At 36.8% G+C, this 13,556-nt stretch overlaps 1 protein-coding gene across 2 annotated transcripts in view; it reads right to left on the minus strand.

Annotated features, from left to right (window-relative positions):
• Nucleotides 1-1,096: 1,096 nt before the first annotated feature.
• The window catches only part of USF3 (upstream transcription factor family member 3), a 28,075-nt gene continuing 15,615 nt past the window's right edge, over nt 1,097-13,556 (minus strand). For both annotated transcript variants that reach the window (XM_014062045.2, XM_014062047.2), the window contains exons 2-6: nt 13,241-13,302; nt 11,540-11,568; nt 10,224-10,306; nt 9,370-9,466; nt 1,097-7,899 (exon numbers count right to left, since the gene is read on the minus strand). In XM_014062045.2, coding sequence (XP_013917520.2) covers nt 1,526-7,899; nt 9,370-9,466; nt 10,224-10,306; nt 11,540-11,568; nt 13,241-13,302 — 6,645 coding nt within the window. In that variant the 3' untranslated portion in view covers nt 1,097-1,525. The remainder of the gene's footprint in view (nt 7,900-9,369; nt 9,467-10,223; nt 10,307-11,539; nt 11,569-13,240; nt 13,303-13,556) is intronic.

Consider the following 13,556-nt stretch of genomic DNA (forward strand, 5'->3'; position numbering starts at 1 on the left):
TATTCTTCAATCAAGGCTTCCTCTTTGCACAACTGTCTCAATGAAAGGGAATACGGGTTCTCCTATTAATTAAATACTCTGCCATTTACTTGCATTTTCTTTTCATCTGTGCATCAGACTCTTCCAATACATTTTCAGAAAAAAACATTTAATACTCAGAAATCACAAAAGCACACATTATTGCATAGAAAATTTCTTCAGGAAACTGGGTATCCTCTGCCAGTCAATATATTTTTGTCCAATTCACTTCCAACTGTTTCATTCTCACTACGTGCTGTGCATTTAAATTGGTTAAGAAGAGTACCTGGTTTTTTCCATCCTTGGAATATGATTACAGGAATTTGTTTTCTGTAAACAGCAGAAATAGCCAACTCATAAGAGGGAAGAAAAAAAAGTAAAACTAAACTATCTGGCCTATTTGTATGAACTCTTTGATTTGTTAGCATCTTCTGCAGAAACTCTAACTCAGTAAATCCTGAAAATATAGGGGAATACTTTTAAGAGCAAACATCTCTGGCCACTCTCATTGTAGGAAGACTTTCTTTCTTCCTGCTATCAAAAACAAAGGCTGTGCCTCAAATTGGGCTGCTTTACAGGACCTTATAGAAACAGAAACAAAGATTTAGCAATTTATCAGAATAATATCTTAGACAATGTACTGATGTCACAGTATTTTTTCCCATCAGCTGTGTGGAGAGACAAATAGAAACAATAATAGTGGTTTTTTTTAAAAATCAAAGGGGTGCACTAGGATTGTTTTGAGCCTGACAAAAATATTCCCTTGTTGCTTTACCCAGTGTTTTGGAATGCTAAATCAAGTATGTGTCTGTGAGTGTGTATGTGTGTGTATGTGTGTGTATGTGTGTGAGACAGACAGACAGACTTTTTAAATTCTCATCTTATGCTATCAAGACCACAATTCCACTAAATACCATCTGATTTTCCCCCCCTCTAACTTGACAAAATTGTGTTATGTATGTAATCAGTTTGCCTACAGACTTCTATAACTCTGGTTCATTTTATATATCAACATTACTAGTTTCTTATTATTAAATTTTTTAAAAAATGTAAAAAAAAGGCAGTGAGGAAATCTAACAACAACAACAAAAATCAACCCAATACCTGAGAAAGCACATGGTAATCAGTGGCAAAAAAAATAAAAATTCTATATTAAGTGGGAGGAAATTGCTACATTACTATTTCTATTCCTGTTAACTAGAAATCTTGAAAATGAAGCAATGATTTCCATACAGTTTCAGAGAGGTCATCAGAAACTAAGCATGGCATTACATTGAAATTGAAGAATTTATAGCACAGAGATGTTTATATCAATTTTAAAAAGCAACCTAAATTTTCTCCATACATCTTGTGCAAAATGTTACTTTCCAAGGACCTGCAAATGAAACCATTCCAGAATGATTGTTATAAATCTTTACAAATGATAAATCCAAGTTTATACAAGTATATATGCATTACACATATAAAAATGGGTATTCAAAAAAAAATTCACCCCTTCCCATTCTTTTCACACAGCTGAACTGCAGTCATGACCTAGAATATGGCTTATATTATGGGCAGGCCGATTTGATGATTGTTTCAAAGAGTCAGAACCAGATGTATTTGCTATTGAGAGCAGTGGTGAGATTGCTGATCCATCTGAAGGAAGAGCTGTAGCTATTTCCGGGAATAAAGAAGTCAAATTAAAATTGGACAAGTGTGATGAATTGGCCACATGCATTGGAGGCATATCTGTCAAAAGGGGAAAGCTTGGCTGAGCAAAACCAACTGGTCTGGGAGGTGACAAAATAGAACCAAATCGATTATTTAAACCTCCACCATTTGGCTTCTCTGTACTTGGATTAGAAAACATTTGGTTAGAAAAATAAGGAATTGAAATGTCATTAGACAGGGAGGGATGTGCAGGAGAATATGGTGGATAGAAAGACGGCAATGTATTCTGAGGATCAACTGGAATCAGGGCTGCTGTGCGGGTAGCATTGGGTTGAGTTACTGGTGGAATAAATGAAGTGTTAGCATTTACTGGGGGATTCATTCCACTTTCTGGAATAAAAGGGAATCCAAAATTTTGAGACAGTGTGTGCTGTTCAGCAGCTGTACTATCATGAGAGACATGTGGCCCTTCAGGCATGAATCGTACAATGCTGCTCCTTTTTTCAAGGGTAGGCTGCTGTCGCCCAAGGATCATTCCTCCACCAGTGGATAAAGGGAGTTGGGAAAGAGAAGGTTCAAACACATTCCCATGCCTCTGATTTGCAGAACGATTTCTTTCAGACTGGCGAATTTTAGAGCCACCGTTATCCTGTAAAGGATGTCTTGATCGGTCAGTGGCTGAAGAATTGGTTTGACGAACAGATGGAGGAACCTGGTCAGCATTCCCACGAGAGACTGGTGCATAGTGAAGAGGACGTGTAGCTCCATGTACATTGCTAGAAGCTGAGGCATTTAGGTGACCTTTTGTTCCATGGCTCTCTGTTATTCTCATGGAATTAGATTTCTGGATAGAAATATTGGGACTTGAGTTGCGGCCCTGAATATCTCCAGAAGAACTTGAGAAGGGAATAGTTAAAGCATTGTTCCTACCATTAATAGTACCAAGAGACATATCACAACTTTCTCTGTTCTGATCATCACCTTCCCTCCGAATATGAATACTTTCTCTTGCTGGGGCACAATTATAATCAATATTTGAGGAACTGGAACACTGTGGATTTCTCTGATGTTCTGAAATTGGTCTTTGGTTTCCATTAGCTTGATCTCCAAGATGAGGAATAAGTAAACTTTGCATGAATCCTTGGTGGCATGTATTCTCATTGTCTCTTCGGGGAGGGAGAGGATTTCCTGTTGAAATGCTTTGAACTGGTTGATAAGACAATCTCTTTTGTCTGTCTATTGGTGGTCCAGCATTTTGGGCAAGTCGAAAACTCTGTGTCTGCATACCCCTGAGAGAGTTACTTATTTCATTACTTCTTGAAGATTGCACATCAAAATTACCTGTAGGCTGTTGGTTAATGGCATTCACCTTGAATGTTTGACACTCAGAGAGTCTCTGAATGTCTGATCCAAGTGAATGATCTACAGATACACGATTTTGTGTATTATGAATTACTAGTTCTTTATTCCTAGATACATCGGCATAGTTTCTCATTTCAAGATGATCTGAAACTTTGAAGCTCTGCATGGACACTCCGAGCCTGTGTTCTGAATTAGATGAAGACTTCCCAATAAGTGCCTCTGCAGAGTAGCTACTAACTCTATTTCTTTCTTGTCTATGAGGGAGACAGGAAACATCTGGTCTAGACACAATACTAGGTTGAGACACTATCTGCTGCTCCAAAGCTCTAGAGGTCAACATTCTATGCATCTGACTATGTCCCGAGACATGTTCAGGAGGAACTCCAGAACTTGGTTGTCTGCTGCCCACATCTGATGACTGCTGATGCAGAATGTCCTGACTTGGGTGGCTCCGTGGGTGGCTATGAGTTCTACTCAAAGCAGTATTCTCACAATTCTTGTCAGGCTGGGAAGAAGGGTAATGCTGCTGCAATTGTTGAATCTGGGAGTGATGGGGGTGTGGCTGGCTACTCTTTGACCGTGATTGGTCATTTCCATGATGCTTTTGCTGTAAAGTAAGTGTGGTGGGCTGAGTGGCTTGAATGAGACCTCTCTTTTTCTGCAGCTGTGCCTCTTGATGCAATATTCTTTGCTGATGAGCAATATGGGTTTGAGTGTGTATAGAACTTTCTGCAGGAGAAATATAATGCTGAAGTTGATACAATTGATGCCGTTCTCTTAGCTGTCCAGGCTGCTGTTGCTGTGGTTTTATATATGGGTGATTAACCTGAAGATGAGCCATACCCTGAGAGAGAGCATGTTGGATTGGCTGCAGATGCTGTCCTGCTTGATCAAGGATAGGTGGATGAGAATTACATTGAACTTCAACTTGCCTCGAAGTAGGCGACACAAAATTGCTGGCTTGAAATAACCTGCTATGGCCATTGGTATGTCCTTGACTACTCACTGATACTGCAAGATTAGATGAGTTGGGGGGGATCTGACTCACACGGATCTGATTTTGACCCTCAATATCATCAGCTGTTTGATTCAACAGAGCCATGTCTTCAAGCTGTAGAGGTGCTGTCTGGCAATGTTTCTGCCTCTTTGATGTAGAAAGCATGTGATCATCTTGAATAGAACGCTTTGCTGATTCTTTGCGGCTTTGTCTTTGCTGCTTTAAATGTGGTTCACATATCTGTGGACCTTGCATCGTGTTAGTCTGAAGAGCAGATAACTGTTCTGAAGGATACTCTGCCATCAACCTTGGAGAATGTCCTGGAGACTGAGCCATATATGAATTAGCAGGGACAGATGGAGTCCCAGATACAGAAACAGTTGTTTGATCTGAAGATGATGGTACACCTGAGCAGCTTACTGGAGGATGTATGATACATGTTGGATGTATGAGATTATTCACACTCAAGCTGGAGGTACTTGACGGTTGTGCTGTTGGAATCTGCAAAGCTGTATCCGCCATTTCCAGTCTAACAGAACAACTTTTCTCTGCAGATAACTCAATGTTTATTTGCATTGAATTCTGGGTACTGAAATTGTTTGGCCCCGTTTCCATTTGATTAGTGTTTTTAACTGGATGGGCTTTGAATAGTTGGTCTTTTCCTAGAGATGCTACTTTACTACCCTTGGAAATAGAGGTTCCTGACATTGTTCCTGTATTTTTTGCAAGAGTCTCCTGGTCAAAAATTGCTCTTGCAGCTAGTGCTACAATATCTGTTTGCTCTGAAAATGTGCAGGTGCTATGTGTGTTCACCAAAGTGCTGTTGGAAACGTTTTCCCTACATGTATCTGGCAACATGGATGCAACAGAAAAGCCACAACTGCTACCTGAACTAGTTGACATGGGGGAGTCTACTTGCCTATTAGCAGTGATAGCTTCCTGATCGGAGGTGCAAGAATTAGACCGTGTGAGGTTTTCTTCTTCAGCATTTATCAGCAAGAGTTCTTCTTGTTTCCTTCCCAAATTATCATTTGAGCTGATATTTGATTTTGTGCTTTGGGTACAAAAACTGGGGTGCTCTGAAAAGGATTTTTGTACATCACCTACTTTATTAAACTCTGAGAACATTTTGGTTAGGCCCTGTTCTTCCAATAAATCTGAGGCCTGCATTACAATGGAACAATTTTGTTCCATCCTGCAGATCTCTGAGACCTCTGTTCTGGGAACATTCTCTGTATTCATTTCTCTGTTTGACACTGACGTCTCAGAAACTTGAGAAATTGTCACTGGAGAATCTGAAGAAGATGGTAGTAAAGGACTGGTGGATATACATTTGGATATTTCTGATAACTTAGAATTTGCTGTTGAGTTGGTTTGAGATTTACATATTTGAAGAGGTGGAGAACCACCGTCTGTGGAAATTGCAGGAACTACCTCATATTGTCCCAATAAGGATGATTCCAGGGACAATGGCCTAGGCACTCCAGCTGCATTCAGATCAGGTGCCAGAGTAGATTCCATGTTCTGTTCAGTTCTCAGTCTATCTTTGGGATGAGGATCAGAAGCATGCATATCATTTGATGATATTCTACAGTTTGCCTGTGGTACAGCTAAGCACTGCAAAACAACGGGCATATTTTCAAGCAATATGTCACTTCCTGAATGTTCAGATGCACTTGCCACATTCCTATCAGTTTTTTTGCATTCTTTTTCAAGATCTACTTGACATGCAAGGTTGTTGTTGGCGATTGAAGTTTTCTTAGTTCCTGAATTTTTATTAGACCATTTTGAACCCAAACCAGCAGCTTTAGGAGGAGAAATGTCTAGTGAAGATGAAGTACAGGTTAATCTAGAACTCTCAGCAGCTGAAGAGGAAGGTATTGTCACTGTTAGCAAACCAGGAGATATTGGTGCGCTTTGGCTACTAACAATTTTGGGGTTGGTAGACGGATTGCCAGACACTTGTTGACAGCTTTGGCCAGCCATCTGTGATATGCTTTGATTGAGGTTAGCTAAAGCACCAAATGCATTGAGGGCAATATTGGTATTTGGATCTTCACTGGTGGTAGGCTGAATAATTTGCATAGGGGTTTGATCTGAATCTCCAGAACAGGATTTCATAGGTTTTAATGCAAACAACTGTCCATTTAAAGAAATGGTCTGTGGAAGCTTTTGGTTAGACATTGAAACAGAAAATGTTTGTGACAGGCAAGATGATGTTGAAGAGGAGGGCCTTGGTAAAATATGAACAAGATGTTTCCCACCAAACATATGAGGGCCAGAGGCACTTTGTATAAGATTGCCAGCATTTGTTCCATTCACAGGCATTTTAACAACTGATGGTGTTGAGAAAAAAGAGAGGGGATTTGGATTAGCAGTTTGTATTATTACAATCTGCTGGCTAACGGTCTGATTTGGGAGTTCAGCTCTCAGCACTGGAGGACAGGAATTAGCATTAGGAGGCTGGAGAATTACAATGTTCTGATTAATAGGTGATGTATTGATAGGAGTGGTGATTGGCTGAGATACTTGAATCACTTGCATGGCTGGATTCACGGGAAGGAGACTGCTTGCCATCTGCGCTCTAGTTTGCGTCTTACTAATTAGTGGCTGAATAGGTAAAGATGGATGAGATGGCAAGGTAACAACCAATTGGTCAACTGGGTGATCATCTGGAATTAGAGGGTTACTTAAACCAGCAGCATTGGCCAGAATCTTGTTTGGAGTGGAAGCTATAATATTAGCACCATTAATTGGCTCATTTAAAAGAGTTGTCATTATGTTGGATGGAGTATGATTTAGAGGCTGAACAGTGCTTCCAGCTAGCTGCAAGGTAGTCCAAGTGGTTTGGGTATTTCCAGCTGATGCGATTCTCATAAGATTACCAATGCTTTTTGACTCTGGAATGCCAACACCTGAAGAACTGGGAAAAGGCCATTTCTCTGCAGTAGTAGCAGGCACTATATTCAATTCTGTTACAGCCTTTGGGGCTTCTCGTTCTTGAGTTCTACTATCTAGGCTTTTGAAGACCTTTTCTGCAGATGTCTTTCCACCAATAGATGCAGCACAGGTTGAGTCAGCTGCAGAAGTTACACAGCTTCCTAGAGACCCACTTCTTGAACCCACTTCTGTTGGTATATTTGCTTGTTGACAATGAAGTACATCTATACTAACACTGGAAGAAAGGCTGGGGCTTAGTACACTTGTTTTCTCAATCGGCTTCAAACTCCCTTGTTTATTTTTAGATTTGGAGATGTCATTCTCATCTTGTGATGAAATCTGTTTTCCACTCTGCAATCTTACTAGCTGCGAGGTATTCACAGAATCAACAGCACTAGTACAGGTAGATGTGCCTTGCTTGTTCTCAGAGGTAGATTGCTCAAGAGTTTTTTTATCTGTATTTTGTAGGCCTGATACTAATGATGAAACTGAAGTTTGAATACCTGATTTGATTGCTGTTGAATAAATACTAGAAATGGTTGCAGGAGTATTGCAAGTCCTCTGGACAGGAACAACATTAGCTGTTTGTTTCTGTAAATTATGTCCTATATTAAAAGTTATTCCCTGGACAGATGGCCCCTGGTTACTTCCACCAAACTGGCTGCCATTGGAATATACAACAATATTCTTTTGCAGTTGATCATTGGGGATAACAACAGAAATATTTGTATTTTTCAGGTTTTCTTTCTTTTTTTGTATCTGATCATTTGGAATTACAATAGAAACGTTTGAATTTTTAAGATTTCCTTTCCAATGGATGGTAGGATCATCATAAAGGCAAATGTCATTAGCCTTCAACAATGCTATGTAGCGCCCATTTTCTTTCTGGAGTTCATCCAATTGCTTCCGGAGTTTTTTTATTTCTTCAGCTGCAGAAAAAATTGTAAGAAGTTAAGAGCTAATTAGAAAAAAGCCGAGAAAAAAATTAGTTGATTAAGTGATTGATGTCACTTGGATGAGCCTGTCCTTGCTATTATCCAAACTGCTATGTGAAGTTGGGGTTGTATTCATTCTCTTGTCTAATCCAATGCCTCATTCCTGATTTTTTGAAAAAGTGCAGGTGTAGAGGCCCTCTTAAAAAGGAACTATGCTTTTATTATTACTATTCAAATTCATACTGAAAAAAATGGTTATGTAAATGCTAGAAGATAATCAATGGCAATATGCCGTAAAATCTAATAAATTCTAAAGAATAGGATCAGAAGATTCTAATAAAAGAAATTACTGATCCTATTCTTGGCATTTAGGTGAAAATATAGAACTAATTACCTGGGATAAAATTTAAAAATAATTAAATTGCTGTTAAATTCAGTTATTAATTACACATTAGACTTAGACTTGCTTTCCTATTTTTAACTACAGGTTATTCCTCAAGTTACAACCACAACTGAGACCAAAATTTCTGTTGCTAAGTGAGAAATTTGTTAAGGGACCTGTGCCTCATTTTACGACTTGCCTTGCCACATTTGTTAAGTGAATCATTGCCTTTCTTAAATTAGGAACACAGTTGTTAAATGAATCTTGTTTCCCCATTGACTTTGCTTTTCAGAATGTCGCAAAAGGGATAAAAACACTCCAGGAAACTGCAACCGTCATAAATGTGAGTCAGTTGTCAAGCATCCAAATGTAAATCACATGACCAGGAAGATGCTGCAATGGTCATGAGTGTGCAAATGGTCATAATTCACTTTTTTCAATACTATTGTAACTGTGAAAGGTCACTATTGTTGTAAGTGAAGGACTACCTGTATTTTTTTTCATATAAAATCTTTTTTCAAGAAAGCAACAATCCTAGCTCATACAAGGCAGATGTATTAAGAAGTAAAATGAGCAAATATTTTAATTAAAATATTAGTAGTAACTTTATTAGTAGCAGATGATTAGATCAAACAAAATAATAACTTGAACCATAAAGATTTGGAAAATCAGTGCTGAACTTGCTGGAAAGTTTTAATAATAGTTACAAACCAAACGAGGAGGAGCAAGAAATGAACCTTTATTTTAAAACCTGCATGCAATAAAAACAAATGTGCCAATTTTATATAATGTTGAGAATAGTAAAAACTACATTTGCTAGCTACTTTTATTAAATATAAACATAAATATGCAGTAACAGTAGAATATTCTAGAATATTTATCAGTGCTATAAACTGAACGCTTACCACCTTGTAGCAACAGAGCCTCTTTCCTGAAGTGGAAATTGTTTGAAATAATTCAGTCACAGAAAGACAGTGCAGAACTTCATTTAGTTTGGTGATGCTTCATAAAGCCTTCTGCAGCATCCCCAGATAAATAAGGGAAGACTATAAATTGTTACATTCATAGAATAATTTATTCACCTTGTTCGTTGTTTCCTCCATTTAACAGAAGTTGATCATTTTGCTTTTTCATTTCTGTTATATATTTGTATGCTTGATCCAGAATCATATTCTTACTCTGTAAAGGATACAAATTTTGAATTGATTTATAATCTCCCGAGGAAAAAGTAACAAAACATTAAGGCTAATAAAGTTAACATTACCATCAACCCATGCTAATATAATGTAACTAAATATTGAAAACTTTCACAAAACCAAAACATTTTCAGAAAATTTTCGATAGCTCTTTTGCTTAGTTTTTTTAAAAATCTCCTATCGTGTTTCCCCGAAAATAAGACAGGGTCTTATTTTGTTTTGAACCCCAAAATAAGCGCTTGGCCTTATTTTCAAGGAGGTCTTATTATTTTTGAGGTGCAGGAGGCAGCAAACATGGTCACCTCATGGCTGCTGCTGTGTTGCAATATTTGGGGGAGGGCTTATTTTCGAGGGAGGTCTTATTTTAGTGCATGCACTCAAAAACCCAATTGGGTTTATTATCCAGGGAGATCTTATTTTCAGGGAAACAGGCTATTGCAACTGATTTAGACAATTTCAAAACAATAATCATCCAACTGCCACAGAATCTTTTTGTTAATATATATTTTAAAAAGATTGATAACCACTTTACTTAATGACAGAACTGCCAGTCACAATGGTAGTCACTATACAAGCTATCTGTAATAAGATATTTAATTGCATTTCACAATTAAAACTTGAGTATATTCCAATTTATTAATCCCAAGACTTGATTGTTTGAATAGGGGCATTTTGTTTGAATAGGGGAATCAACTCTTAAGATCTATATACAGCTGGTATTAACATACATTCCTACTTGCCTGTTTCAGTGCAGGGGAACATGGAATTAGCTCACCAATTCTGTTTATACCAGCATTGATTTTCTTCTTTCGATGCCTCTCCACTATAAAAAAGAGAATCCACTGTATGTACACTTACAATTACAGGTTGCTTAGAAATAATAACACTTTTATGTTTTGATAGTCTTTGGTTTTGCATACTTAAAAGAATCACCTGGATTCCACCAATATTAAAGTTCCTCTCAACTGGGAAGCCTGGACAACTGAAGATGGGTCTATGAGTGTGGAGCTGATCCAGTGGAAAAAGGAACTGGTGAATGAATCAATTCCCTGAATTCCTCTTCAGAATAAGGAGAGGCCCTGCGATCTATCATAGCACTTCATACATATGCTCCCTGCAATGAGGCTGTAAATCAGGTGTCTCTGGTGGGTTTTAGAGCTCTGGATGCTGGAAGAATCATTTTGTCCAAGCTACGGTTCAGAGCCTTCAAAGAGACACTAGGTTTGCCTACTTCTGTATTTAATCATTTTTCCTGGAAGTGACTTGTAAGTTGCTTTTTGAATATTAAGAATTTTCAGGAGGACAAGTTTTATTACGCTGGGTGATTTTCCTCAGTAAAAAAAAGTTTCATGTAAGTCTAAGAGCTTAAAGAATAAAATCAGAAATAAGCAGCAAAGGGGTGATTAGAAATTTGATTTCAGAGTTTTTAAATGAGCTAAGAGGCCAGACCATAAAAAATTAAGAAATAATTACAAGAATATTTCTTGTGGTTTGTTTAAAATCCTATGAAATATATATGAAGATTTTGATTTTTAGTGTAAGAACCCTTTCCCTTGGACTAAGATAAGAACATAAGAAAGAACTAAAAATTTATAACTAAGGTGCAGACAAACTAATATACAATGGCAGAAAGTATTTTAACTCTGGAAGAACTCAAGGATAATTGGCAATAGTGTACTCAGAATTTTCTTTTAAAATTGCTTGTGAATATACAATATAAACAAGTTCAAAAGAAGAGATAGAAAAGGGTAGAACTGAGAATGAGGCTGTTTTGAACACAGATTTAAAATTGCTAGGATTTATTAATGATATGATGTTACACAAAATTCACAATGAACTCATCAATGTTTCAATAGCTAAAAGGGATACACAAATAATAATTCAGAAAAATGATGCATATGTATGGATTTTAACTCAGAAGAGTGAAGAGAAAATCTCAGATACCAACACATATTTTGGTCTTTTTGCATTTTTCTTCGTTTGTATTAATTTGTCTTTGTATTTTTAAACTTCAGTAAAAAATTATTACTAAAAATGAAAAATATTAAATTCTTACCTGCATTATGAGTCTCTCGGTTTTTCTTCCTGTTTAAAAAACCACAAACTATTTATTGCTTTTTGAAGTATTTTATTAAATCCATAAACATTTCTAAAATAATGTTCTGTTCTGACATCCTTCCCATATACAATGAATATTATAGCATATAACTAATTAGCCTGTTTATTTTTTAACACAAGAAAATTTATATTCCCTAAAACATACATACACAAAATTGCATACATAAAACAGGCACAAAATGAGGCTTTAAATGGGTTCTCTTGTAGAAATTCAAGCTTTGAACAAAGGTTCCAATATGGATCACTATTATGTCACCAGAAATGTAAACAAATATCATAGCTATAAGGAATAGGAGAAACATTATAAATGCATATGCAATGGATATATTATTTTATGTACTAGAGTAGGCAATTATGTTACATACATTTAAAATACAATTTTATACTTTCCTATAAATTTCTAACATAAAAACAAGTTTAAAGAACATTTTTCCTGCCAATGTTCCATATTTCCCTACCCAATGACATTTATTTTTAAATCTAGATAGAATAGAAATCATGTACTGGACCCTGGAAAAGCTTGGCATTGTCATGGTAGGAATGTAACTGGCAACTTAGCATTTCATTACTGCATTTCCTTTGATACATTTTTCTTAAAGGTGTCGTGCTACACCAAATAATTTATTTTTCAATGACTGTCCCTGCAAGTATATTAAAACAAAACACATGACTGATTACTGATTTAGGTTTATCTCCTTCTCCAATCCCAAAGGACTCTGGGTTGCTTACATTTAGAAAGTACAAAACAATTTATAGCTACATCTTCAATTACAAAAACATCTGCATTTGAAGAGCAAGCAAGCAGCAAAGAAGAACTCAGGTTGGCGGCTGGCTACTAGAAGTTCCAGCCCCGTTTTTAAAAAGTGCAATTGCTTTCCTAAAACCCAGCAAAATGAACGCTCATCTGATTTTAGGCACATTTCAAAGGAAACACTTTTCTATTCAGTTTTCTAAGAAATTCAAGAAACTTCATATAAAAAGAACATGCAATAGCTGTTCATATCACAGAGACATACTTCTCACATTGGCATGGAATAGATGGAGAGATATATGCAGTATATTTTTGCAGAACCCCCCACCTCCTCCATATTTTACACTAAATTCCTGATAAATCTAGTATAAATTCCAGTATTACTGATACGTATGCATGCTACATTAAACCAAGTTGGACAATAGCAACTACTGTTAAGCTACTTCCAGATAAATAACACTTCAGGCAATACAGCAAAGCATAGTCTGTTATAGTTCACCACTATTTATCATGTTGACTGATAGCTCACCTACTTTTGCAGTATCTGGATACCTAGGTACTTTTTCATTTTTGTTAAAAATAAATAGAATATGATAGGTTAATTAAAATTGGAGTCCTCCCAGCCCCACTTCTTTCATGCCTATTTTACCCTTGTCAGATGTACAGGCTGTTAAAAAGGTGTATGTGTGTGTGTGTGAGCAGAAGTCTGAAGTAAGAACACCCTCTTTTTGTGGTTATTCTAGTCTTCATTCTCTACTTTCAGAGGCTGGAACAGAGAATTAACAGGATCAATGTAATCTCACCCAAATCAATATCATTTATTTCTCTGTAGCAAGGAATAGGATTATATCATTATACCATATACATATTGACAATGTGGAAACATACCGGTGCTGCTTCTTAAGAGGAGCTTTTTCTGTCATCTCTGGCATAGTTTGAGACAAAAGAATCTAGGAAAACAGAAAAATTCATCACAATCTTTGAAGCTACTACATCAATTCTCATTACAGTTGAAAATGCATGTGTTCGTAGCAATCTTTCACTACAATTTTGAAATAATTTTACATTAGTATAATCAACATATAATTAAACTGTGTTAATATACCTATGTACTGAATACTGAAGCAGAAGCAACAATGCAAACATGTAAAGCATTTCCATGACTACTATAAACTCGGCAAGAGAGGAGAATTCCATGCATACT

The sequence above is a fragment of the Thamnophis sirtalis genome, unplaced genomic scaffold, assembly GCF_051295495.1.
Source record: "Thamnophis sirtalis isolate CommonGarterSnake01/CBP01778 unplaced genomic scaffold, rThaSir2_p1.2 scaffold_5, whole genome shotgun sequence".
Lineage (NCBI taxonomy): Eukaryota > Metazoa > Chordata > Lepidosauria > Squamata > Natricidae > Thamnophis > Thamnophis sirtalis.